The 27429-nt window shown below is 35.0% G+C and overlaps 2 protein-coding genes across 2 annotated transcripts in view; one reads left to right on the top strand and one right to left on the bottom strand.

The window, feature by feature from the left end:
• The window catches only part of CSMD3 (CUB and Sushi multiple domains 3), a 1171706-nt gene that overhangs the window by 910046 nt on the left and 234231 nt on the right, over positions 1–27429 (top strand). The window contains 1 exon segment of the mRNA XM_059902305.1: positions 13708–13824. Coding sequence (XP_059758288.1) covers positions 13708–13824 — 117 coding nt within the window.
• LOC132351840 (small ubiquitin-related modifier 2-like) lies at positions 8926–9396 on the bottom strand. Its single transcript, XM_059901898.1, has 2 exons — positions 9202–9396; positions 8926–9085 (listed from the first exon to the last, which is right to left on the bottom strand). The coding sequence occupies exons 1-2, from the start codon at positions 9352–9354 to the stop codon at positions 9017–9019; spliced, it is 222 nt and encodes a 73-aa protein (XP_059757881.1). The 5' UTR covers positions 9355–9396; the 3' UTR covers positions 8926–9016.

The raw sequence follows: 27429 nt of genomic DNA on the forward strand, positions 1-27429 counted from the left end.
CTGATTCAATATTAGGTAAATGTATTAAAACACAAATGGAGACAGAATCCATATTTTCCCTTAATATTCATTTGATTTATTTCACCTAATGGTATTCCATTTGTTTATATAAATACATCTCTACCCTGATCTAGGGCACCAGTCATCTCTTACCTCTTAACCTCTCTCCTAACTAGTTTCTCTCATTTTCTAGTTTCCCCATACAGTCTCTTCTGAACACAGCAAAGTAATCTTTAAACCATATGTCACATTATATCACGTATTTACTCAAAATCTATCAGTGCTTCCTAAATCTGAATAAATGCCAAAGATTATATAATATAAAGCTCTACTTAATCTACCTATATACAACCTGACCTCTCTAAATACTTTCCCTTTTTACTTTATTCTTTGAGCCACACTGGCCTCGTGGATGGTACTTCAAAGCACTCATCACACTTCTGCCTCAGGGCTTTTGCACTTCTTGTCCTTTCTGCCTAAAGCTTTTTCCCCAGCTCTCTGGCCGGCTAGATTTTTCACTTCTTGTAGACATATGATCACTTGTCTTTTTAGTAGAAAAGCCATTTCTATTTACTTTCTCCTGACTTCCCAAAGCTTCCAGGATGAAATCAATGTATCTAAAATTGGAACAGTATATCCTGGGTAAAGATATCTCTGATGTGTAAATCATTAAATTTGGGAATACTGGCCACAGTACCAATGCAGTAATTTTGTTGATTGATTAATTGAGGCATAATTGACATGTAACATTAAACTAGTTTCAGGTATACAAATAATGGTTTGATATTTATATGTATTGTAAAATGACCACCACAGTACGTCTAGTTAATATCTGTCACCATACGTATATACAATTTTTTTTTTCTTGTGATGAGAACTTTTAAGATCTATTCTCTTGGCAACTTTTATGTATGCAATACAGTAGTATTAACTATAGTCACCATGCTGTACATTGCCATGATTTTTTATTCTGTAACTGGACCAATGCAGTGTTCTCGATCTTTTCTATTGCTGTAGTCTACAGTGAGCACCCAAATAATATATAATTACAATGATAAGACCCTAAGAATAAACATATTTGAACTGTTAAAGAATCACTAGTTTGCCAATTATTCTAAAGAGAGAGTATCATTCATTCCTTTTTCTCAGGTGTTTAGGTGTATCTATATACCTGGTCCTGTACTAACTATTAGGGATAAAGACATGAATTCAATATAGTCCTTCCCCCTGGAGAGTTTTCAATCTGATGAGATACACACAGATAAGGTACATTGCTAGAAATAAAAGTAGAATATCGTAAGAGCAGCATGGAGGTGCCTCTGACCTAGTTACACAGAGAGATCAGGGAAGTCTTCCTTATGAAAGTGATACATGAACTGAGTCTTAAAAGTATAATTAAGAAGGAACCAGGTGAGGCTCAAGGCATGAGGAGATGGTATATTTCACACCTAGGGTTCAGCATATATAAAAATGTAGAAGCAAGAGTAAACAGTAACACTGGTAGAATATCAAGCACCTCAATAGGCAAAGTGTGCATGGGGAGGAGATAATAGCTTATCTGTATTGAACACAGTTTGAAGTTTTATATACATATTATTTTATATCTCACCACAACCCCAAGAATTAGGGACTACTAAAATTCTCATTTTACACATGAGGAAACCAAGACAAAGAGAGATTCAGGTAGTTGCTCAGAGTCATACTTGCCTAGCAGTCTTGTTTAGGAGTCCATGCTCTTAATCACTGCCCTAAAGGTAGGCTGGGCAATTCTACAAATGACCTTCTATTGATCTTTTTATATCTCTAGAGCCTAAGAGTGCCTGGCTCTTAACCAACATACTAGTTGTTTAAATGCTTCATGAATGAATACATGGCACCAGGAATAAGTGTGAGATTTTGGATTCTCCACTTATTTCTGTAATCTTCCTTTAAGCTAGGTATGAGAATTAAGAAAAGGTAAATTCCTACCAATAACTGATATAAAAGTGTTCACCTGAAATGGATTTTTGCATTTCGTTTGAAATACAGCTCTGCACAGAATACACATGCCTTAATAGATATAGTCATTAACTCAGTTCTCTTTTAAATTTGCAACGTTATTTTTAATACCTTTGTTTTGCTCATGTTAACATAAATCCTGGATTCTGGAAAAAAAATTAACTGAATCGCCAATGACCTGTATGACTGATCAAAGTGCATAAACACATTTATGTTAAACTTAGACATCCAGTAGTCATCTGACACCACTGTTTGTTCAACTTCCAACTGCATGTGAAATGATAAAAGCTTTTAAAAGGAGAACCTCTTACCCTAGCAACTGAAGAGAAAGTTTTGAAACAAAGAAATAAAAAATTCATTTTGTGATTATAGCTTTCCAACTTTAGAGTTATCTCTCATTAGTAACCTCATATGACCTACTTTTAATTAAATCATATTTTTTATGAACAATTAAATAATTGAACTTTTATTCCAGATCTTCTGTTTAAATGGCATAATTTGCCTTGGGCTAATTCCTTATTTCAAATATCCTTAAGGTTTACAAAATTTTTTTGAGATGTGAAACGAGTCTAGACCCCATTCCATTATAAATGCATAAAGAGATTATCTAGTCTAATATACTAAGCCATTTAGCATTTGATTTCATTTAAGTATGTGATATAACTAAAGCTTGTAGATGAAAGATTCATGAAACAAGGCCTAGAGTTAAATTATTTTCAAGTATCATCAAATATCTGCCTTTAATCAGCTACACATAGGAATTTTGTTCACAGACATAATACACAAATTACTTGCAAGAACCGTGTTCTACAAAGAAGTGTAATGCATTCTGTGTTGAAAAAAGTTAAGGTAGTATTGGGATAAAACCAAAGCACATTTCGTTTTCATATGATAGGAGGAAACGTATACGAAAGGAAACGGGAAGGGAAGCTGATGTTATTGAGCACCTGCTAGTCTCCAGGCACTCTTACATACATTATCACTGCAGTTGGCCTCCTGCATGCTCCTTTAGAGAATCAGAAACATTGTTATTAATAAATCCCTGCTGGTTTGGATTCTGGAGCATACCATATATAGAATTGCCCATGTGACAAGCAATTCAATTGCAAATCAATACCTATAATTCAGAGCATATTTTCTTGTGACCACAGACTTGGAGCTCATATTTAAACCATTTTTATTTTCTATGCTTTTGGCATCTCAGTCACTACACCATGTCTCCAGATGGGTAGTCGCATGGCCTCTCATCATATTAAGATGCCCCCCTTCTCCACTACCATCTAGTCTATATTTAAGTCACACCTCAAATATGCCTTCCTAATGTATTGCCAGTTTTTGCACAAAAATAAGAAGAAAAATTTATACAGAAAGTTGAATCAACCCAGCAATTCTCTCCTTACAGATGAAGAAAGCAAAGCGTGTAACAGTAACTATTAGAAGTCATGGTGAGATTCAAATTGTATTAAGGTAATAGGACAAAAGATCTAAAGATAGCCAGATCTTTACTTCTATTGGGGAAACAAAAAGTCTGCTAACAAAGTTCATTCCACAAAACCTAGAAGATAAAGGAAGCAATTTTTTAATTGAATAAGCATATCTGGAATACAATTCACATTGCAGGCAGTCTGTGAAAGATACCATAAAGACAAGACAGAATCTCACACAAATGTACATAGTAAAGAAAGAACAAATAACACTTCTTTTATCTCCTTGAGAGACAAATTGGTATACCTTTTGTCTTGCATACCTTGTGAGTATACCTTGTAAGAACTCTGAGTTAATTTCAGAAGTATGTGTTTATAGTTTCAAAGGTCAGACGGCTGGAAGCCTTGACTGTAAAATGAAAAGATTGGTCTACTGTGTTTTCGAAGAGACACTGTGAAGGAGGGGAGAGGGAGATTACTGCTTCCCTTCCCTTTATTAAAAACAGAAAATTTCATTTTATACTTTTACTTTAACCAGTGAACCATTCATTCCAAGATTCCTGAGGGAGATATATACATAAAAGGTGACAAAATAGAGCTCTCTGAGCAACAGGGACGTTGGTTCCTAACCCCAAAACACATTGAGTGAGTTAGATTGAGCCACATGGGAGAGTTAGTGAGTAAATCTGAACCATATTTAGGCTATGGTTCTAAATAACTTCAAGCATAAGTCAACTCTAAGACTAGGTATTTCTCCCAAAGTTCCAAACCTGAGTTTTAGGACCTTTCTGATGTTGGGAAGAATTTATCGGTCCTGTTAGGAAAGGAGACAAAAGAGCAGGAAGGAAGGGGTCCTCCAATGCAACTAATATTTTCCAGATCTTCTTAGGCCAAAGCAACAGTCTCTGAACCAATCTTCCTTAAGAAAAAGAGTAGATAGAAAATCACAAGGACAGGTGGTTTGGGAGGAATCTAATTAGAATAGTAGAGGTTCCTTTCATGTGTGTGTGTGTGTGTGTGTGTGTGTGTGTGTACTCTGATGAAGGCTATGGACCTTAGAAACATCTTTTTAAATGCACAAAGTAAAATAAATCATGTAGGCTTGAAAGAAAAACCAATAATATTGAAATATAGTTATCAAAGTACATAAAATCTATAATTGAAAAAACACATTTTTGATGTAATAATATATGTACTTCTTAATTAACGCCTTAAATTAGAAGTTCCAGCAGCAAGACTCTAGTACCTACTATAATTTTTAGTAGTGATGAGCATAAACAATATTTTGAGGTATCTGCAACAATTATATATAATATTAAAAAATATGTGATTTGGCAACAAAGTCCCATTTACTTCTAATGCTAATGTAATTTGTTGCTTACATTTGAAATTAAAGGAAATGCTAAAATTAGTTAGGGTCTAATGAAAATATAGATATCTTTCCCTATCCAAATTTATGGAACAAGGGAAAGAAACCCCTGTGTTATAAGAAAAGGGGGAAGATGAGAGGATTTCTGCTCCCTTTCACTAGTACTGTTAGCTCTTGTTTCCCCCCGACTTCTAAAGGATAAAGAATCCAGAGAAGTAGAGGACCTCACCCACACTGACCATCAATAGCTGGGCACAGCAAAGCCACCCAACCCATGAGAATACAGCTGAATCGAAGTTGTAGGTTCCTCTTCCTTTGGGATAGAGTACTTTGCTCTTTATCCTTAGGGAAAATTAATAGGAGAGGAAAATGAAAACCATGAGCTCCTCCTAGAGGGCAACAATGCCCTGGGTAGGGCCACTAAAAGGCATCCCTGTCTCTCTCAAGGGAAAAGTTTTGGTAGAAACACCAGGAAAGTTCCTCCTGCCCTTTCTCTAAGTTTTGCATTCCTTCTGGGATTGATGAGGTTAGTTTATCTTCCTAAGGCGTTTATGAAAGTCTCATTATATCGCCTCCAAGAGATTCTGGAGTAGGTTAGGAGAGTTTCTTAATTCATTTCATCTAAGACCACATCGTATGCCAGATGGAACAGACACCTCCTATTTCAGTTTCAGTTTGAATTTTCTTCTCTTCAGTAAGAGAGGCTACTCAGTCAGTAAATAGTGAAGCTGGAATTCAAAACTACACCTTTCTGATTCCAAAGCTTTGGGTTTTATATTGCATTTGTTATGCTACCCTAAACAAAGGGTTTGAAAAATCTATGAGTTTTACATGCTGTGCATTTAGTCAACAGCAAGATATTAATGTAATGTATATTTTATTCTTCCTAATATTCATGGTGTATATTTATTAGAAGTCCATTATATACACAAACACTACACTAGCCTCCAGAGTTATAAATAGTGTGCAAAAAAGAAATGGAAACTTTGACTTAATCGATCATGGAGTCAAGAGATAGAAACAGACCTTAATCAAAGAGCCATACAAATATATATATAATTACAAGTTGTAATCAATGTCCTGAAACTAATTGATGGAATGCTGTATGATGGGGGCTTCTGAGCTAGTCCAGAGACAGGGAAGAAACTTTCCTGAGAAAGCAGAGTCTGTGAGAAGATCAGGTAGGAGTTAAAAAATTGATACAGGTTTCTTTTTTTCTCTCTAAACTTACTTTATACTAAAATGTTAGCTGTCTTAAGTAATTTTTTAATAATAAAAGACTGCTATCACTAACAGTCAATGACAGAGATAAATAAAGTAAGCAATGAAAAGGGATTGTAGTTTTAAAAATGCACTAATAATTTGATTAAAATCATTTTAGGAACTTGCCTTCGCATACACAGTTTCCTACAAATCAATGATTAGTGATTTCTAGGGTCTTGGGAGTGGAGCAAATGGGGAGTGACTGCTAATTAGTATAGGAATAATTTTGGGATGACAAAAATATTCTCAAATTAGATAGTGGGGTTGGTTACACAACTTTGTGAATATGCTAAAAAGATACTCAATTGTACACTTCGAAAGGGTGAATTTTATGGTGTGTAAATTTTATCTCAATCTTGAAAATGAGGTTAAAAATTAGTGACATAGGTATCATAGATGAACTACCAGCACCCATGAGACCATTAGTTTTAGTAGAATTTGTATATGGTAACATGGAAGATCTATCAAAGGAACATATCTATTCATAGACCATTGTCACAGAATGAACTCTTCTTTTTCTAAGAACGTACTCTATGATGGAGAACACAGCTCATAGAGCACTGAAGGGTGAAGGGAATGTTTTCCTAGCCAGCAAAAGCAGATGAATGAGTCTAGGCAATTAGTGAGGTGAGGTGACAAGATATAGAAGCTCATATTGTACTAAGTTGACTTACTGAGTCATTAAAATGGTTTATAAACCACTGATTATAACGTTAAGATGGATTTTTTTTTTAGTGTTAAACAGGAGTGCGGAATTAGAACACAGAATTAATTCACAAGTCATGAAGACTGATTTTTGCTCTTTTTCTTTTCAGTGAACAGATGAAACAATAGAAAACTCTATTTATCCTTAGCAATATTTTTTATTATCCTTAGCAATATTATCCTTAGTTTTCCAGGTACATAATTTGAATGTGTCAAAGATAGTGCAGAGGAAAATGAAGAGTAAAATAAATGTGACTTAGAGTAATAGTTTATAATTTAAAGTAATATTTATTACCATTATGATAAAATAGCCTTATGGGAGGTTTATTATCTAAGGCAGATATACAAAATGAAGTTTGTTTACTTAATAGGAAACGTGAAGAGGCACATGAAATGAATGGCTGAATAGTTAGATGTTTTTGCGAAGATGAAGGTTTTGAACAAAGAGGAAAAAGCAATAGTAATTTTAATCTTGAAGTCAATACTGAGAATAACAGCTGTCTGCATTATAAATTCATATCACAGAGGGTTATGAAAGTCCTCCTCTTGAAAAAAAAAGAGACTCCATGAGAGATACAGCTTTCAGACACATTCTATACCAAGATTTATGATTTGTGATATCCAATTGGGCTATATCAGAGCATAGGTAATTTACTAGAAGTGGACCAGCACTTTTGTAAAGTACAGCAGTTCTTTCAACCTGAAGAAGTCACAGGCGACATCTAGTAAATTATCTATTTAATATACCATATTGCTCTTTTGTGACCTGCAAGAATTCATCACTTTTGAAAGTACCTAACTTGCTTTCAGAGAAAAATTTATACATTATATAATAATTTTCATTATAGAGTATATTTGATAATAAATTATACATTACACAAGTGAAAAGAGAGATTTGAAGTTGTGAGTAGCTTAAGGCTGCAGTGTATATAATATAAAGTCTCTGGACATTTAAGAAGTACCTCTTCCATGTAAGTGATTTGAGATTCTTCTGTTCTTCCTACCTTCAGTGGGAAGGTATCTCAGTTCTTCTTCTTCAGTCCTCTTCCTCCATCCCGCACACATGATCAAACCATAGGTGGGAAGTCCTTTGTATTGCACTAGCAGCCTTAACATTTAATTTCAGTCTCATCCGCTGATTTTCCTAGAGATAACCACATCTGTCTATTGTATCACCACATCATAGTTCAGGAGTAACATAAGTATACACAGTATAGTTCCAGCATGGGCATATTTTACTTGTACAAATAAAACCATACAAATTCATCCAAAAGAGGATTTTTTAAAAAAACAAACAGGAAAAGAGGGAACAAGGAAAATAATACAAAATTAAACTGCGTGGGTGATTTCGCTCCCTCAATGAGGGTATGCTACAGACTGATAAAATGTTAGCAAGGATTTGCTACTGTGAAATGGTAGGTATGAGTTTGCCATTCCCTCAGTGGAACTCAGTGTCGATGTGACTGGCTCTCAGATTGTAAAATTCTTATAATTAAATATATTTCTAATGTTTAAAGATACATATCTTACACATAATAGTGTCTCTAAATATTAAGCAACAGTGATTCCTGGTAATCAGAGAAACAGCAAAGATTTCAATCCCAGAAAGAAAAAAAAAATAGGCTTACATGGATTTATTGGGAGGGTATATCTTTCTTTTTTCCATTTTAAACAGGAAGTTTATTTAAACAGCAAGACGCTTGACTTGAAGGGAAAACTATCTAGGATTTATTTATTTTAGAGTAATTTATCCCTACTTAAAGACAAATTGCCTTACATGTAACAGCTACATACAAAAAAGTTATAAAATTTTCATTGATTTTACAGTGATATGTGAAAAACATTAAAATTCTCCAATCAAGCAAGGTATGCAAGGATTTTTATGTTCTTTTTTTTTTTTTAAACAGTGAGAGCAAAATAACTTACTGGAATATAAAGATAAGAACTGAATGAGCATGCCACTAATGGAGAAAAGGGGGTATTTTCACAGAACCAGTATTTTTCTCCATCCCAACTCCATTTGATGCTGATCAAAACATACCATTGGCCATTTAGTTTAAAAAAATGCAATATGCTTGTGCACGTATATCAGTTACTTTGGGTACAATAAAGGAATGGGGGTGGGGAAAATGAAAGAGTAGAGAAAACTATACTGTAGTGGTCAGGATGTGGTGGAACCTAATTGCGGTTTTCTAATTTAGAATGTCTTCTTGGTCTGGAGGAACAGAATTCTGGAGTAAAGTAGCAGGTTCACTTTTTAGTAGCCACCTCCTGTCTGCTGCACATCAATTGTATCTTCATCCTCCATTTCCAACCATGAAAAGTTCTTTCTAAAAACTGGTAATTTTGAATATAAAACAACCTTGGGCACCTGTGCAGATGTGTCTGTTTCACTGATTGGCTGCCCATCAAATCAGAATCTGATCTGCCTCATTGACAAACCCTGTGTTCACAGTAGGCTTTCATTAGTTTACTAAGTGGCATATGCCTCTTACTCTTAAACTGCACCACAGAACCATCCTGCGCCTCCACCTTCAAATTAATATGATCGTTGTTCTCAGTCTTGACTCCTTCCTTGGGCTTTTCGTTGGCCATGGCGAGCACCGGAGTCCCTTCAGCTGCCACTTCACAAAAGAGGTACCAGGTCCGCACAGAACGAGCACACAAGCAGCACCAGGAGAGGGTATATCTTGATTGTCTTGGATTCAAGTCAATTTATGGGGTTTCAACCAAGTGAAATGTGTGTGTTATGTGCTGACTGTGGAACACCATTTTGTAGTAGCATGGTCTTGGCAAGCGTAGTTCATTTAATCGTCCAACAGACCTTTATGGAGAATATACTGTGTATCAGAACTGTTCTAGGAAGAGAAAAGAAACATTATAAGACTTAGTATGTGTTAGAAAAATCACTAGCCGTGGTAAGAACTTGTGGGGATGAGTGGAACTGGGAGTATGTTGAAAGAGCCCATATGGAAACTGTTGGGAGTCTGGTTTGCAGCAGTTACAGTGGCAGAGGAGAGAGAGAGGCTGAAAAGCTACAGGAGAGTATGAGCAACAAATCAGTGATATATTGAACTCTAAGAGTCAGGGAAAAAGTGTTAAGAATAACGGCATTTTGCCTGAAAAAGAAAAAAACTATATATAAATATATATATATATGTGTGTGTGTGGATGAATCACTTTGTCTACATCTGAAACTAACACAACACTGTAAATTCACTATAACTCAAGAAAAAATTGTTACAAAAGAGAATAATGGCATTTTATAATAGGCTAAGTTTGACATTTTAAGTGTTTAAAATACTTAGGCTTTATATGTATACATAAAACACCATTCTTTAGTGCTGTGAAATCATAATTACAGCAAACAATATAAATGTTAGTATTATTGTCAAAGCGATAGCACATTTTAGAATTAGCCGTTTGGCATTTCGGAAAGTATGTTCTGAGGAACATTGGTCCTATGAGATGAAAGAGAGCCTCCATGATCAAATAAGTTTGTAAGAACAAGTATGACATTCCCCAAACCTTACTAAAGTCTCAGTTAAGTCTCATAGCATAGAACCCTATTTATTTTACCCATGTATTTCCTAAACTTACTTAATCACAGAACCATTTCTTCTCATAATACATGTGTTCTACAAAAATGCTATTAAAATAGAGATTTAAGAGTAGTCATATGTATCGCATAAGTTATAATCAAGAACAGGTGAGTTCTTACGTTTTACATTACAATGGATATAGGCTGTTTAGAAAAACATAGCCAGTTTGACAAAAGGCCCACAGGTATGAGTCAAATGGCAAAAATAAGCATAGAATTAAAAGTTCTGTCTTGCTTTTATCTTCTACTGATTGTTAATAGAGCCAGAAAGATAACGGCTGACCTTTTCTGTACTAGCCAATAAAATGAAATTAAAACAGGAAGAAAGAATACAGAAAGCTTCTAGGAACTGACATTACAAGAATTAGTAACGCTGGCCTGGCTTAGTCATTATTCCATTTAGATTTTTATAAACATCAAACAGATTACAGTATATCTGTACCTCACAGCATAGTGAATTTTCCCTTATTTACATACTGCATAAAATATTGTCAGTCACCACAATATTCAACATAATTGACTATAAATTAGGCCATGCTGTAAGCACTGACCAGAAAAAATGTAAAATTATTGCTACCAACACAAATAACAAAATCTAACATAATATTAGTTACCATAAAGACCTGTGATTATACTGCAACCTTGTATATATTCATTAGTGGTTAAAAAACTTTATATTTTTTCATATTTATAAATGAGATTTTTAATAAGAGCCGTCCCAAAAGTCCATTATGCAAAATAAAATATTCAAAACATATTGAGGCTATCAGATGCATAGTAATGTAGAATGGCAGAATGTTCATGACTAAATCACAAAGCTGAACTTGAGTTAGAAGCTCTCATTTCTATTCATTCTTTCAAAATATAAAAATAAGAGCTTTTGTCACGTACATTCAAAGTATTGTCATTTTGGAGCATCTTAAAATCAGAAAGAAAATTAACATAAAACATGCTTATTCTTGAGTGATTCTCTCATCAGTACTATTATCAGCTGAATAAAGTTATCAGTGCTGAAATAAGAATACCCCTGACTAATCTCAAACACTAATGAGCGATGAGAGCAGTGCTTCTTTGGTTATTATCATCATTGTCAATTTGTTGTTCTAGGGAGTTCTAATTTTACTATGTTTAATTCTAACTATTTATTACCATTTTATAGAACATTAAAAGGAAAAAAGGTAGAACATTCATTAGCCACCCAACTCAGTACAACTTACTGTTTGCTTTGTATGTGTGTGTTTTAAATATATTGCTCTATCTTTAAACTTTGGCCAGAAATCCATCAAAAGTTTTGAACTTTTCAAACTGTCATGACTCTTCTCAAGCCACCTAACACACCACTGCATTCAGCTCTCTTTAAAAGGAAATCAGGCATTAACTCCAATAAATTCCCAGCATAAAACCTAAACCTATGTATTTTCAGTCTTCTTCAGCTCTTTTTCTCAAGTCACAGAGGACTGTCATTAATGCTTTCTAAACTTAATCACTCCAGTTTAGTTTTTGATCTTTCCCAAGCCTCTAAGTCAGTGCTCCAGATATTCCCTCTTTAATGACTCTGTCCTCCCTGTTCAAACAACGGTAACAAAAATTCATTCAGCTTTGCATCTTCCCCCAGCTACTCCCTACATTCTCCTTCTGTTTATGGTTAAGATTCTGATCACTTTTGTATCTCTTTATAAACCACTTATTCTTCATCCAACTACAATCTAGCTACCTCTCTCTACTCTAGTTCAAGGGTTAGCAATCTTTTCTGTACAGAGCCAGATGATATTTTGGGCTTTGCTGACCACATATGTCTCTTTGATGTATTCTGATTTATTTTTTTCTTTTCTTTTAAACTCTTTAAACATGTGAAAACTTCCTTTGGTACAGGGTGGATTTGGTTTGCTGGCTGTAATTTGCAGAAAGCGGCTCTGGTTAAAACTACTCTATGAATAATACCAAAAAGTTCCTTTCTGGTGTTTGAAGGGAATCCTCCCTACACAAATTCAAGGCGAATTAAGTGATAAGCTGAAGGAAGGCAGACCATCAGCTTTAATATTGATAAAAGCTGAGGAGCAGTAACAGTGGGCTTCCTGTGCAGCTGCAGGTCTCTCCCAACGACCACGACCACCCCCTCAACAGAGTCACCCTTAAATAGGCTGTAGAGGAGACCAGCAAGCTGCTTTACAGGCAGGATGGCTCCCAACCAGAAGTAAAGTTTCTGTCCTGGGCTCAGCCATCAAGAAGCTCATTCCATCTCCATGGGGTAAGGGGTGGAGCCAGCAGGCCGGCAAGCCTAGGCCAAATCCCTCCTGGGGGAAACCAGAGGCATAGAGAAGTAGGTCCCTGCTACCTAATACTCTAGACCGCCAAGCCACCTCAGACTCCTTTTTCATTTATTACCACTTTGCAACACAATGGTTTTGAACACTTTCTTTTCTTTGAAACTTTCCTCCCCATTGGCTCCCAAGAGACTAAATTCTTTGTAGCCACCCTCTCACTAATTCTACTTTGGTATTCTCTGACCTCCTCTTTGGCCATCATTTCTCATTCTACATACTTTTCTGGGAGATCTCATTCATTTAAATAATATCAACTATCATCTTTTGCTTTTGATACCTATAACTCCTTTAGTAGCCCAGATCTTTCTCTGTGTTCCAGAACTACAAATCCCAAAGCATCCGCCTATCTTGTGAAAAACAGAACAACTAATCTACAAATTTTCCAGAAACACTGGTTTCACCCTCATCTTTTTTAGGAACATAGCACATTTGGGGCTGAGGTAGCAATAATGTCTCTCTTATGCACCATCAGCAACTCTTCTGATTTACATGTAAACCATAAGCAGATAGAGATTGGTGAGAGAATATTTACTTAGATGAGTGGATGAATGTGTTTGTACAGCCATCCCTGTCCTGTGTATAGAAGTACCTCAGTTGGTGGTAGCATAATCAGGGTTGATTTTGAGTAGAGTTTCAAAGCCTGGTGGTGAGTAAAACAATTTCCCACTGCATGTGTAATTTCTCATCATTATAAAAGAGATGATTATCTTTACACTTTTATCATAAATGAAAGCAGGCCACCATTATTACCTTTAGAGATAGATAGCACCATTGCAACGTTATTATATTACTTTGTTTCTGAGAAGAGTAAATCTGAATACTTAAAAAGAAGCTTTCTATTGCATGTGCACAGTTTTTGATTTTTAAAATATTTGACAGTGGGGACCTTGTTAAAAGATGGAAATAAATGATATTCCTTAAAATCCAGTAGCCATAATTTTTATAGCATGAAAATAGTCATAGTATGAATTTTTAAATGTTTTTCTAAAAATAATATTTTTTTAACATTTTTTTAATTTCCAGCACCTTGTGGAAGTCGTTCAACAGGTTCAGAAGGCACTGTTCTATCACCAAACTATCCAAAAAATTACAGTGTGGGACATAATTGTGTTTATTCTATAGCAGTTCCCAAGGAGTTTGGTAAGTAAGATACATCTCATCATGTAGGGTATCATTCCAGACATGCTTTATTTTCACTATATGCCATTCAAAATGTTAGTTGTTTTTTAATGAAAATATTTACTATTCATAAAGTACTTTGCAAATTTTTTTAGATAGTTTTGTAATAATAAAATTTTGAGGTTATTTTACTCATTTTGAATTTACAGTCAAGTGCACAGGTGAACAACAATATAAAAATGAAAACAGGATTGTTTTTAATTTTTAAAAATAAGTACATCCAGTAACCTTGCAAGTGCCTTCATATTGGAATTTCATAAAATGGGAAATTACCAGAGCATAAAGCAAAGTCTGCTCTGCAAAATATGCATAAAATCAAATATAGAACAGTTATAATAATGACAATAATATGTACAAAACAATCGTATCAGTTTTATACTTTATTAACACATTTCCAGAAAGAAAAGATTTTGGTTTTAGGCACCTAGTTTCTGGGACAGCAAGGGATATAAAAAGACAGCAAAGGACATTTCAGCTAATCTTGTCAACCTGACAGTCTGTTCTGCATTGGCACTGAGAAGACAATGTGTCCTTTGCTGCCTTCACATCTCCCTGATCACAAGTCTTAGAAGTCACTCACCTGGCTTCTAAAGGTTTTGGATCTGAAATCTAGCTGGATCTAACCCAGGTTTAGCTCTCTTTATGGATGGATAGGCAAAGGAAATTTAGTGAGCAGTAAACTGTTGGAGAGAGGCTGAAAGTTTAGACTTCTAGAATTTAGATTTACAGTATTGTGTTACATGGTAAAGGATTTGCTGTGAAATGAATGTCTGAGCCAGGATGACAAAATATTGTAGCAGAAGGACATAGATTTGATCATATCAAGATTCTTGGATCACGTATTGACTTAATGTTTCTGCTGACGTATAAAATAAGCTGATGCTTCCAGTCCAATTGCTTATAATGAGATATTACCTATATATGCTCTATATGTCCTCCTTTTCTCTCTTCTGAAACAAGTGCAAGATCCTCAACTTACTCAAAAGAACATTGTCATCAGAAGGGAAGCGCTAAACCTTTTATTTTAACCTTAAAATAGAATTGATGATGTTAGCATTAGCAAGGTGTCTATTTCTTTTCTACAAACTATTTCTTCTTCTTAGCATATTGATCAGTTACATCAGAGTTGAGTTCTTTAATTGTGAAGAGAACAACAGTTTAGAAGGAAAAACATCATCCGCTTAATCGTGTTTATTTTGTTTTATTTTATTTTATTGCCTTTTGTGCCCAAGAGAGCCCTTCCCTTGCTAGAGGGGTTTATAGGCCCCAGCTGCCAAAAATATTACATGGTTGATGACAGAATCCTAGCACTGCTAATCCAGAAGACTGCATGGCGATCTGAGTCCTCTTTGGAAACCAGTAATTTGTTCTTTTATACTCTGTCCTTGGGATGGCATGCAATCAAAGGAATGAAAAGGAAGAAAATCAGGCATTTCCTTTTCTGACACATAAACATTTGGTCACCTGGAGGTATTTTACAGTAGCCTATGCATGTATGCATGTATGTTCAAAAAGAGAAGAAAAAAGTACTGATTAAAATACAATTAAATTAATAGATTCCTAATGAATGGAATCTTTATTTTAGCAGAGTTAATGTAAGTTAAATTTAATTATCTTAATATGAAATAATGCAACTAATAATTGGTGGTTTTTAACACTAATTTTTTTTTAAACAAGTCCTTTTGGATTATCTGTGGGTAAAATCAAATGCACTTTGATTTATTAGTAAGGAAACTGATCTTGTTTTTATAAATGTTGCGTCATTCTTTATTTCAAACTACTCATAGAGTCAAACAGACTGAATTCTAATTTCAGCTTGTCACACCTTAGCTATATATCTTTGGACAAGTTACATAATCTTTTTTGAGACTCCGTTTCTTTATTTGTAAAGCAGGGATCATTATGTCTATGGAGCAGAGCTGTTGTTAGTAGTAAATGAGAAAATATATATATATATGTATATATGATATCTTACATAGTTCATACTATTGGGTTTAAGAATGCCAGCTTTGGAGTCAGATTTCTGGATTCAGAACACAACTCAATTTACTCTTTTCCATTGGACTAATTACATCATCTGCCTGAGTCTTACTTTTCTTACCTCTGAAATAGAGGTGGTAAATGTCTATTTCTTAGGGTTATTTGATAATTAAATAAAAAATATGTAAGTGATTGGTATAATAATATATAGTAAGTCATACACACACGAGTGCACATACAGACACACTTTTTTTTGTTTTAATTTAATTTAATTTATTTATTTATTATTTTTGGCTGTGTTGGGTCTTCGTTTCTGCGCGAGGGCTTTCTCTAGTTGCGACAAGCGGGGGCCACTCTTCATCGCAGTGCACGGGCCTCTCGCTATCGCGGCCTCTCTTGTTGCGGAGCACAGGCTCCAGATGCGCAGGCTCAGTAGTTGTGGCTCACGGGCTTAGTTGCTCCGCGGCATGTGGGATCTTCCCAGACCAGGGCTCGAACCCATGTCCCCTGCATTGGCAGGCAGATTCTCAACCACTGCGCCACCAGGGAAGCCCCCAGACACACTTTTTTTATGTTCACATTCATAGGCACTCCCATCGCCCCCAAAAGATGAAATAAAATGACCTGGATTACTGGATTGCCCTAGGGTCTTAAGAGTAGCATGGCTAAAAATAAAACATTTATATTATGTAATTAAAGCATGAAAACAAACATTTTGTGCTTTATATCTCCAGTGACTATCCAACCACCTATTAATCACTTAAAATGTTCTGGGAGCAGAGTAGAGGAATTAAAACCTACTGATCATCATAGATTTCTTCCTGTCCCTACCTTTACCTATTTAATGTGAGATAATCAAGCAATAGTTACTGGATCTCTGCAGATCAAATTTCTATTTTGCTTCTTCTTCCTCTCATTCTCTCTTTGCCATAATTTCCCTCTATTCCCTCTATTGCCACTTTGAGTTATGTTTTATGACTTTTTGGTATCACTTCATAGCATATCACTTCTCACTTTTTCCCTTTTCTTGTCATTTATTCCAAATTATAATCATTTCTTCTTCCATATCTTTTATATGCTGACACTTTTAGAATTTAATTTTTAAAATCATTTAGCATAATATCTGTCAGTACACTCAGTTCATATATTGGGATTGTAGTTTTTTACAAGGGTTAAGGTTCTGAAGTCATTAGGTAAAGAGAAAATCACATATAATCAACATTACCCATGAAATACCTTAAATCAGCCATAGAAGATCATCTACATGGTTTTTTGTAAGCCATATTATTTCAATAATTCTAACAGGACATTTTCCCTCCAGTGTTAGAAAGATAACAGTTTGTTCAGATAATACCAGATGAGCTAGTTTGGTTTCTTACAGGTCATTTAGTACCAAATTACGTTCATTTATTTATTTTTGCCCAGTGTAGATTTGAATTCATATCAATTAAATGTGCACATAACGTGACTCTACTAGTTGATTTAGTGAATACTATTTTGTCAGTGAATTCCTGTCTTTCAGTTATTCTAGATAAGAGAATCATCAATTCATAACGCTTTCATCGGCATCATTGGATTTCATTTCAGCTTCAGATATTAGGGTTACTTTGGTAATACTCATTCTGCAGGATTCAAGTTGTTTTAAATACTTAGACAAATAACAATTATGGATCAGTTATTGATATTTTGCTGTCTTTCTTCTAACAATTAAACTATTTCACTTGGATTTTTTTGTTTTAAAAATACCCTACTTGGGACTTCCCTGGCAGTCCAGTGGTTAAGACTCCGCACTTCCACTGCAGGGGGCACGGGTTTGATCCCTGGTTGGGAAACTAAGATCCCACATGCCACACGGCGTGGCCAAAACCAAAAAATGCCCTACTTTATCTATTAATCAAATAAGTTTTAATTTTCCTTCATCTTTCAATTTTAAATTATAAGTTGTTTCCCCTGATGGTTTGGTTACTAAAGTTCTTCATACATTAATTTTAAGTGCCAAAAACATGGCAGACAAATTTTATTATTTTGAATTTGGTATAGGTAAGATGCTTTAGAATATAAGAAAACTGTTGACATTGTTAGAGGGAAAATATTTTTATTAATATTGTGTATTTATACCTATAGTGTAGGGGCCAGAATCATATTGCAGGGAGGGGGTGGTTAGTAAAATTGGGAAAAATGTTGTGAACTTCTATTTCAATAATCTTGGCTGAGATAAAACAGAAAGAGTTAGGGTGATAGCTAAAGTAGCATACTAGTCAGAGGCTAATGTTTGTTTTTGTCTGTTTTCTCTTGGGGTAGAAGATAATGGAGTTTTTATTTTAAAGCTCAAGAGAACGATAGTGAGGGGGGCAAAACTGAAGATTTTAGATGGACCAATTGGTAAAGCAAGATCCTTGAAGCAATGTAAGGAGATGGGATTTTAAAAACCTGGAGGTCCTCTTTAAACTATAATTCAGGAGAAATGATTCCTAATTAGTATCGTACCTGAATTAGTTTCACTTGGAATATTGCCTTGTGAAATTATCATCACTTTCTGATCTCCCTCCCCTTTTCCCCTTCTATCACCCGCTCTTTACATTATGAGGAGTATCTGTAAAAGAAATATATTAGCGTCTTAGGGCTGCCATAACAAAGTACCACAAATTTAGTGGCTTAAAACAACAGAGATTTATTCTCTCACAGTTCTGGAGGCTAGGCCCCTGAAATCAAGGTATCAGTAGCATGACACTCCCTCTGCAGACCCTAGGGAAGAGTCCTTCCTTGCTTCTTTCTAGCTTTAATGGCTCCCAGCAATCCTTGAAGTTCTGTGGTTTGTAGCTGCATCACTCTGATCTCAGGCTCTGTATTTACAAGAACTTTTTCCCTGTTTGTGTGTCTCCTTTGTTTTTATATGTATCTCTGTCCTCTTATAGAGACACCAGTGTAGGATTTAGGGCCCACCGTAATCCATGATCTCATCTTAATCTTAGTTACATCTGCAGAGATCCTGTTTCCAAATACAATGACATTCTGAGCCTCTGGGTGGACATGAATATTGGGGGGACACTATTCAACACACTACAGAGAATAGACTATATTACCACAGTTTTATGCAGAAAATCCTAACATAAATTACTCTATAAACTGTGTATCAAAAAGTAATTGTGTAGAATGTAAACTAACATTCAGATTTCTTGGAGAATTCCAACATGTAAATCACCTTGAGGAAATCCAAGGCTAGTCTGTGGTGACTTAACTTTGTGTTTAGCCTTCCAGATAGTCTCACCTCCTAAAAGACCCATTCTGAATGCATATTTGTTAAGATACAAAGCTTACTCTTTCCCAAGATTAGCTTTCACAGTGGGATCTTGGAAGTGTGCATGAAAACCACTTCAGGTTTTCCTTCTTAGATTTCCCAGTTAAGATGCCCTCTCTCATATCTTTTGTTCTTGGTGTAGACTCTTGGTTGAATAGGTTTCAAAGTCATGGATCCCTAAATCACAGAGTTATTGTCAGTCCAGTCTACTCTGTACAAGGGACATAGAGTTACTAAAACCTTTTGTGTATTGCTGTGGGTGAGGATTTTTGTTTTGTTTTATCTTTAAATTAGCTGTCATCATCTTAAACTTTTCTTCCAATTCCACATATTTTATATTTGTTTCTTATTCGCAACCATTTTCTATCCTATCTCCCACTGTAGTATTTTTCGTCCAGTCAATCAAGAAACATCTTTCCCTGTGACATTGCCTACAATATAGGGTTATAGTTGTTTTTTTTAATTAATTTCAAACTTTATTGTAATATTATATTAAAACTGATAATGATGTGTTAACAACTATCTCATTAATTCTTATTATAGTCATTAAATTTAGTACTTCCTTTCCATCTTATAGACTTAGGAAATCACGTAATGATTGTAAAATGCAATTTATTTTTACAATATATCTTTCACATTTCTGTGTAAACTATTATTCTATGAAAAGTAGTCTTTAAAAATTTAGGTCGCCTTAGAATTTAGAAGGAAAAAGCAAAATGGATTGAAACTAAGATGCACACACACTATATATAAATGTATATATGTGTGTATACATATGTATATATGGACTTTTTAAGGTGCACCAATATAGTTATGACCTGCATATGGAAGGTTAACTGACTAGTCTCATCTTTTATGTTAAAACCGATAGCCTTTCTTTTGCTCTGTGTATATTCTCCTTTAAAACTCAGGCATATATTTGACCATTTGCCTTTTTTTAAACTTTTATTGGCATATAGTTGATTTACAATGTTGTGATAGTTTCAGGTGTACAGCAAAGTGATTCAGTTATACATATATATATTCATTCTTTTTCAGATTCTTTTCCCATATAGGTTATTACAGAATATTGAGTAGAGTTCCCTGTGATATACAGTAGGTCCTTGTTGGCTACCTATTTTATATGAGTAGTGTGTATATGTTAATCCCAAGCTCCTAATTTTTCCCTCCCCCATGTTTCCCCTTTGGTAACTATAACCTTGTTTTCAAAATCTGTGAGTCTGTTTCTGTTTTGTAAATAAATTAATTTATATCATTTTTAAAATAGATTCCACATATGAGTGATATCATATGATATTTGTCTTTCTCTGTTTGACTTACTTCACTTAGAATGATAATCTCTAGGTCCATCCATGATGCTGCAAATGGCATTATTTCATTCTTTTTTCATGGCTGAATAATATTCTGTTGTATATATGTACCAAATCTTTATCCATTCCTCCGTCGATGGACATTTAGGTTGCTTCCATGTACTGGCTATTGTAAATAGTGCTACAATGAACATTAGGGTGCATGTATCTTTTTGAATTATGGTTTTCTCCAGATATATGCCCAGGAGTGGGATTGCTGGATCATATGGTAGCTCTATTTTTAGATTTTTAAGGAACCTCCATACTGTTCTCCATAGTGGCTGTACCAATTTACATTCCCACCAACAGTGTAGAAGAGCTCCCTTTTCTCCACACCCTCTCCAGCATTTATTGTTTGCAGATTGTTTTGATGATGGCCATTCTGACCGGGGTGAGGTGTTACCTCATTGTAGTTCTGATTTGCATTTCTCTAATAATTAGTGATGTTGAGCATCTTTTCATGTGCTTTTTGGCCATCTGTATGTCTTTTTTGGAGAAACGTCCTTTTAGATGTTATGCCCATTTTTTGATTGGGTTGTTTGTTTTTTTGACATAGACCTGCATGAGTTGTTTGTATATTTTGGAGATTAATCCCTTGTTGTTGACCATTTGCCTTCTGATCTTATATTTAGGTGTTTTCAAATGACCTATTTTATTCAGCATTGTTTACATAGTTTATGTTTTTGTTACCTGTCTTTATACTTAATTCAGTAATTTATTGTCATTAATTTTCCCCATATTTTAGTAACAAATTGTTTTGAGATTCTTTTTATATTCTCATTTAGTTACTAAATCATTTTATTGGCATTCTGTTTTTTCCTGGTGTGAAGTTTTCAATAATGAACTCTTACAGTCATTCAAGGCTATTTATATTTTATATTTAAAGTGTATGACACTTTATTTTTTAACAATACAGTTGCATCAAAAATTCAATGATTAATCTTTTCTAAATATTGAATTTACATATCTAACAATGACAAATAATGTTCACAAAATGTGTATTTATTCGATATTTATATTTGCTCTTTATCATCACTTGTTAGATACAGAGCAATTGAAAAGAAAAGGGAGCTCTTTTACTCTTAAAATTGATGATTGTGTTAATGTCAATATGCAGAAATGACTGTTAATTGTGTGCCTGTAAGAAAGGAAACTCTTATTTTTTTGAGCCTAATATTTTAGGGTAAGGAAAATGTATTTATCATATGTATTTATAATCATATTATTTAATTATTTGGTTAATATTTCTATAATTAGATTTGAAGCCATGTTTGGTCACCAGATAGAACAGGATCCCCCATTCAGATTTGGTTCAGATGTCAAGACTCATGATACCACACAAGACCAAGAGGGTACAAAAGGATGTATTACTCATATAATGAGGCTTTCTGAGAAGAGCAGGGCAGTAACCAAGACTGGATCCAAGCAGATCCAAAATTGCTTAAGGGAGCAAAGAAAGCTGACTGGCTTTGGGTTTTATAGGGGTGGTGTTGGAGTGAAAGCCCCCACATGATGGTCAGGGCTTGTGAGGTTTGAACTTCCCAAAGGTTGTAAAGGAGAGTGCACACAGGCTTTCTTGTCAGCTTGCCCCAGATATCAGGCAAAAGGGAAACTGGGGGATGGAGGAGAGCTTTAAACTTGTTAGCAGTTAAAGATCAAAGATGATCGCCTTCATCACAATTCACTATTAGTGTTTGGCTGAGTGAAATGTGCCATATTTGAACTTGTTTAAAGCCACAATGGCAATTTGTGAGGCATGCATCCATTTACTAAAGGAGATGAAAATTCACTGACTACCTTGTTCCAGAGCTCAGCAATATGGTGAGAAGTGAAATGAGTGCCTTGATCACTATCAATAACGATTAGAACTCTGTAAAGGACATGGAGTGTCTTGGTGAGGCCTTGTATTGTGGCTTTATTTTTTATTTTTAAATTTTTAAAAACAATCTTCATTGGAGTATAATTGACTTACAATGGTGTGTTAGTTTCTGCATTATAACAAAGTGAATCAGCTATATATATACATATACATATATCCCCATATCTCCTCACTCTTGCATCTCTCTCCCACCCTCTATATCCCACCCCACTAAGTGGTCAAAAAGCACCGAACCGATCTTGCTGTGCTATGTGGCTGCTTCCCACTAGCTATCTATTTTACGTTTGGTAGTGTATATATGTCCATGCCACTCTCTCACTTTGTCCCAGCTTACCCTTCCCCCTCCCCGTGTCCTCAAGTCCATTCTCTAGTAGGTCTATGTCTTTATTCCCTTCTTGCCCCTAGGTTCTTCATGACCTTTTTTTTACTTTTTTTTTTTAGATTCCATATATATGTGTTAGCATACGGTATTTGTTTTTCTCTTTCTGACTTCCTTCACTCTGTTGACAGACTCTAGGTCCATCCACCTCACTACAAATAACTCAATTTCATTTCTTTTTAAGGCTGAGTAATATTCCACTGTATATATGTGCCACATCTTCTTTATCCATTCATCTGTCGATGGACACTTAGGTTGCTTCCATGTCCTGGCTATTGTAAATAGAGCTGCAATGAACATTGTGGTACATGACTCTTTTTGAATTATGGTTTTCTCAGGGTAGATGCCCAGTAGTGGGATTGCTGGGTCATATGGTAGTTCTATTTTTAGTTTTTTAAGGAACCTCCATACTGTTCTCCATAGTGGCTGTATCAATTTACATGCCCACCAACAGTGCAAGAGTGTTCCCTTTTCTCCACACCCTCTCCAGCATTTATTGTTTGTAGATTTTTGGATGATGGCCATTCTGAGCGGTGTGAGATGATATCTCATTGTAGTTTTGATTTGCATTTCTCTAATGATTAATGATGTTGATCATTCTTTCATGTGTTTGTTGGCAATCTGTATCTCTTCTTTGGAGAAATGTTTATTTAGCTCTTCTGCCCATTTTTGGATTAGGTTGTTTATTTTTGTGATATTGAGCTGCGTGAGCTGCTTGTAAATTTTGGAGATTAATCCTTTGTCAGTTGCTTCATTTGCAAATATTTTCTCCCATTCTGAGGGTTGTCTTTTCGTCTTGTTTATGGTTTCCTTTGCTGTGCAATAGCTTTTAAGATTCTTTAGGTTCCATGTGTTTATTTTTGTTTTTCTTTCCATTTCTCTAGGAGGTGGGTCAAAAAGGATCTTGCTGTGATTTCTGTCATAGAGTGTTCTGCCTATGTTTTCCTCTAAGAGTTTGATAGTGTCTGGCCTTACATTAGGTCTTTAATCCATTTTGAGTTTATTTTTGTGTATTCTTTTACATGTGGCTGTCCAGTTTTCCCAGCAGCACTTATTGAAGAGACTGTCTTCTCTCCATTGTATATTCTTGCCTCCTTTATCAAAAGTAAGGTGACAATATGTGCATGGGTTTATCTCTGGGCTTTCTATCCTGTTCCATTGATCTATACTTCTGTTTTGTGCCAGTACCAAACTGTCTTGATTACTGTAGCTTTGTAATATAGTCTGCAGTCAGGGAGCCTGATTCCTCCAGCTCCATTTTTCGTTCTCAAGATTGTTTTGGCTATTCGGGGTCTTTTGTGTTTCCATACAAATTGTGAAATTTTTTGTTCTAGTTCTGTGAAAAATGCCATTGGTAGTTTGATAGGGATTGCATTGAATCTGTAGATTGCTTTGGATAGTACAGTCATTTTCACAATGTTGATTCTTCCAGTCCAAGAACATGGTATATCTCTCCAGCTGTTTGTATCATCTTTAATTTCTTTCACCAGTGTCTTACAGTTTTCTGCATACAGGTCTTTTGTCTCCTTAGGTAGGTTTATTCCTAGGTATCTTATTCTTTATGTTGCAGTGGTAAATGGGAGTGTTTTCTTAATTTCTCTTTCAGATTTTTCATCATTAGTGTATAGGGATGCAAGAGATTTCTGTGCATTAATTTTGTATCCTGCTACTTCACCAAATTCATTGATTAGCTCTAAGAGTTTTCTGTTAGCATCTTTAGGATTCTCTATGTATAGTATCATGTCATCTGCAAACAGTGACAGCTTTACTTCTTCTTTTCTGATTTGGATTCCTTTTATTTCTTTTTCTTCTCTGATTGCTGTGGCTAAAACTTCCAAAACTATGTTGAATAATAGTGGTGAGAGTGGACAACCTTGTCTTGTTCCTGATCTTAGAGGAAATGGTTTCAGTTGTTCACCATGGAGAATTATGTTAGCTGTGGGTTTGTCATATATGGCCTTTATTATTTTGAGGAAAGTTCCCTCTATGCCTACTTTCTGGAGGGTTTTTATCATAAATGGGTGTTGAATTTTGTCATAAGCTTTTTCTGCCTCTACTGAGATGATCATATGGTTTTTCTCCTTCAATTTGTTAATACGGTTTATCACATTGATTGATTTGCATATATTTAAGAATCCTTGAATTCTTGGGATAAACCCCATTTGATCATGGTGTATGATCCTTTTAATGTGCTGTTGGATTCTGTTTGCTAGTATTTTGTTGAGGATTTTTGCATCTATGTTCATCATTGATATTGGCCTGTAGTTTTCTTTCTTTGTGACATCTTTGTCTGGTTTTGGTATCAGGGTGATGGTGGCCTTGTAGAATGAGTTTGGGTGTGTTCCTCCCTCTGCTATATTTTGGAAGAGTTTAAGAAGGATAGGTGTTAGCTCTTCTCTAAATGTTTGATAGAATTCGCCTGTGAAGCCATATGGTTCTGGGCTTTTGTTTGTTTGAAGATTTTTAATCACGGTCTCAATTTCAGTGATTGTGATTGGTCTGTTTATATTTTCTATTTCTTCCTGGTTCAGTCTTGGGAGGTTGTGCTTTTCTAAGAATTTGTCCATTTCTTCCAGGTTGTCCATTTATTGGCATATAATTACTTGTAATAATCTCTCATGATCCTTTATATTTCTGCAGTGTCAAGTGTTACTTCTCCTTTTTCATTTCTAATTGTATTGATTTGAGTCTTCTCCTTTTTTTCTTGATGAGTCTGGCTAATGGTTTATCAATTTTGTTTATCTTCTCAAATAACCAGCTTTTAGTTTTATTGATCTTTCGTATTGTTTCCTTCATTTCTTTTTCAGTTATTTCTGATCTGATCTTTATGATGTCTTTGCTTCTGCTAACTTTGTGGGTTTTTTGTTCTTCTTTCTTTAATTGCTTTATGTGTAAATTTAGGTTGTTTATTTGAGATGTTTCTTGTTTCTTGAGGTAGTATTATATTGCTATAAACTTCCCTCTTAGAACTGCTTGTGCTGCATCCCATAGATTTTGGGTTGTCGTGTTTTCATTGTCATTTGTTTCTAGGTATTTTTTGATTTCCTCTTTGATTTCTTCAGTGATCTCTTGGTAATTTAGTAGTGTATTGTTTGGCCTCCATGCGTTTGTAGTTTTTACAGGTTTTTTCCTGTAATTGATATCTAGTCTCATAGTGGTGTGGTCAGAAAAGATACTTGATATGATTTAAGTTTTCTTAAATTTACCAAGGCTTGATTTGTGACCCAAGATATCATCTATCCTGGAGAATGTTCCATGAGCACTTGACAGGAAAGTGTATTCTGTTGGCTTTGGATGGAATGTCCTATAAATATCAATTAAGTCCTTCTTGTTTAATGTATCATTTAAAGCTTGTGTTTCCTTATTTATTTTCAGTTTGGATGATCTGTCCATTGGGGAAAGTGGGGTGTTAAAGTCCCCTACTATGGTTGTGTTACTGTCGATTTCCCCTTTTATGGCTGTTAGCATTTGCCTTATGTATTGACGTGCTCCTTTGTTGGGTGCATAAATATTTACAATTTTTATATCTTCTTCTTGGATTGATCCCTTCATCATTATGTGGTGTCCTTCTTTGTCTCTTGTAATAGTCTTTATTTTAAAGCCTATTTTGTCTAATATGAAAATTGGTACTCCAGCTTTCTTTTGATTTCCATTTACATGGAAAATCTTTTTCAATTCCCTCACTTTCAGTCTGTATGTGTCCCTAGGTCTGAAGTGGGTCTCTTGTAGACAGTATATGTTTGGGTCTTGTTTTTGTATCTATTCAGCCAGTCTATGTCCTTTGGTGGGAGCATTTAATCCATTTACATTTAAGGTAGTTATCGATATATGTGTTCCTATTACCATTTTCTAAATTGTTTTGGGTTTGTTATTATAGGTGTTTTCCTTCTCTTCTGTTTCCTGCCTAGAGAAGTTCCTCTATCATTTGTTGTAAAGCTGGTTTGGTGGTGCTGAATTCTCTTAATTTTGCTTGTCTATAAAGGTTTTAATTTCTCCATCGAATCTGAATGAGATCCTTGCTGGTTAGAGTAATCTTGGTTGTAGGTTTTTCCCTTTCATAACTCTAAAACTGTCCTGCTACTCCCTTCTGGCTTGCAGAGTTTCTGTTGATCGGTCAGCTGTTAACCTTATGGGGATTCTCTTGTATGCTATTTGTTGTTTTTCCCTTGCTGCTTTTAATATTTTTTCTTTGTATTTAATTTTTGATAGTTTGATTAATATGTGTCTTGGCGTGTTTTTCCTTGGATTTTTCCTGTATGGGACTCTCTGTGCTTCCTGGAGTTGATTGGCTATTTCCTTTCCCATATTAGGGAAGTTTTTAACTATAATCTCTTCAAATAGTTTCTCAGTCCCTTTCTTTTTCTCTTCTTCTTCTGGGACCCCTAAAATTCGAATGTTGGTGCATTTAATGTTGTCCCAGAGGTCTGAGACTGTCCTCAATTCTTTTCATTCTTTTTTTCTTTATTCTGCTCTGCAGAAATTATTGCCACTTTTTTATCTTCCAGGTCACTTATCTATTCTTCTGCCTCAGTTATTCTGCTATTGATTCCTTCTAGAGAATTTTTAATTTCATTTATTGTGTTGTTCATCATTGTTTGTTTGCTCTTTAGTTCTTCTGGGTCCTTGTTAAATGTTTCTTGTGTTTTCTCCTTTCTATTTCCAAGATTTTGGGTCATCTTTA

This window comes from Balaenoptera ricei, chromosome 17 (genome assembly GCF_028023285.1).
Source record: "Balaenoptera ricei isolate mBalRic1 chromosome 17, mBalRic1.hap2, whole genome shotgun sequence".
Taxonomy (NCBI): Eukaryota; Metazoa; Chordata; class Mammalia; order Artiodactyla; family Balaenopteridae; genus Balaenoptera; species Balaenoptera ricei.

Coding starts and splice junctions, on each gene's coding strand:
- LOC132351840 (XM_059901898.1), bottom strand. CDS start 9,354: ATGGCCAACGAAAAGCCCAAGGAAGGAGTCAAGACTGAGAACAACGAT. Junction 9,086..9,201: donor AAGCCTACTGTGAACACAGG/GTTTGTCAATGA, acceptor GTTTTTAGAAAG/AACTTTTCATGGTTGGAAAT.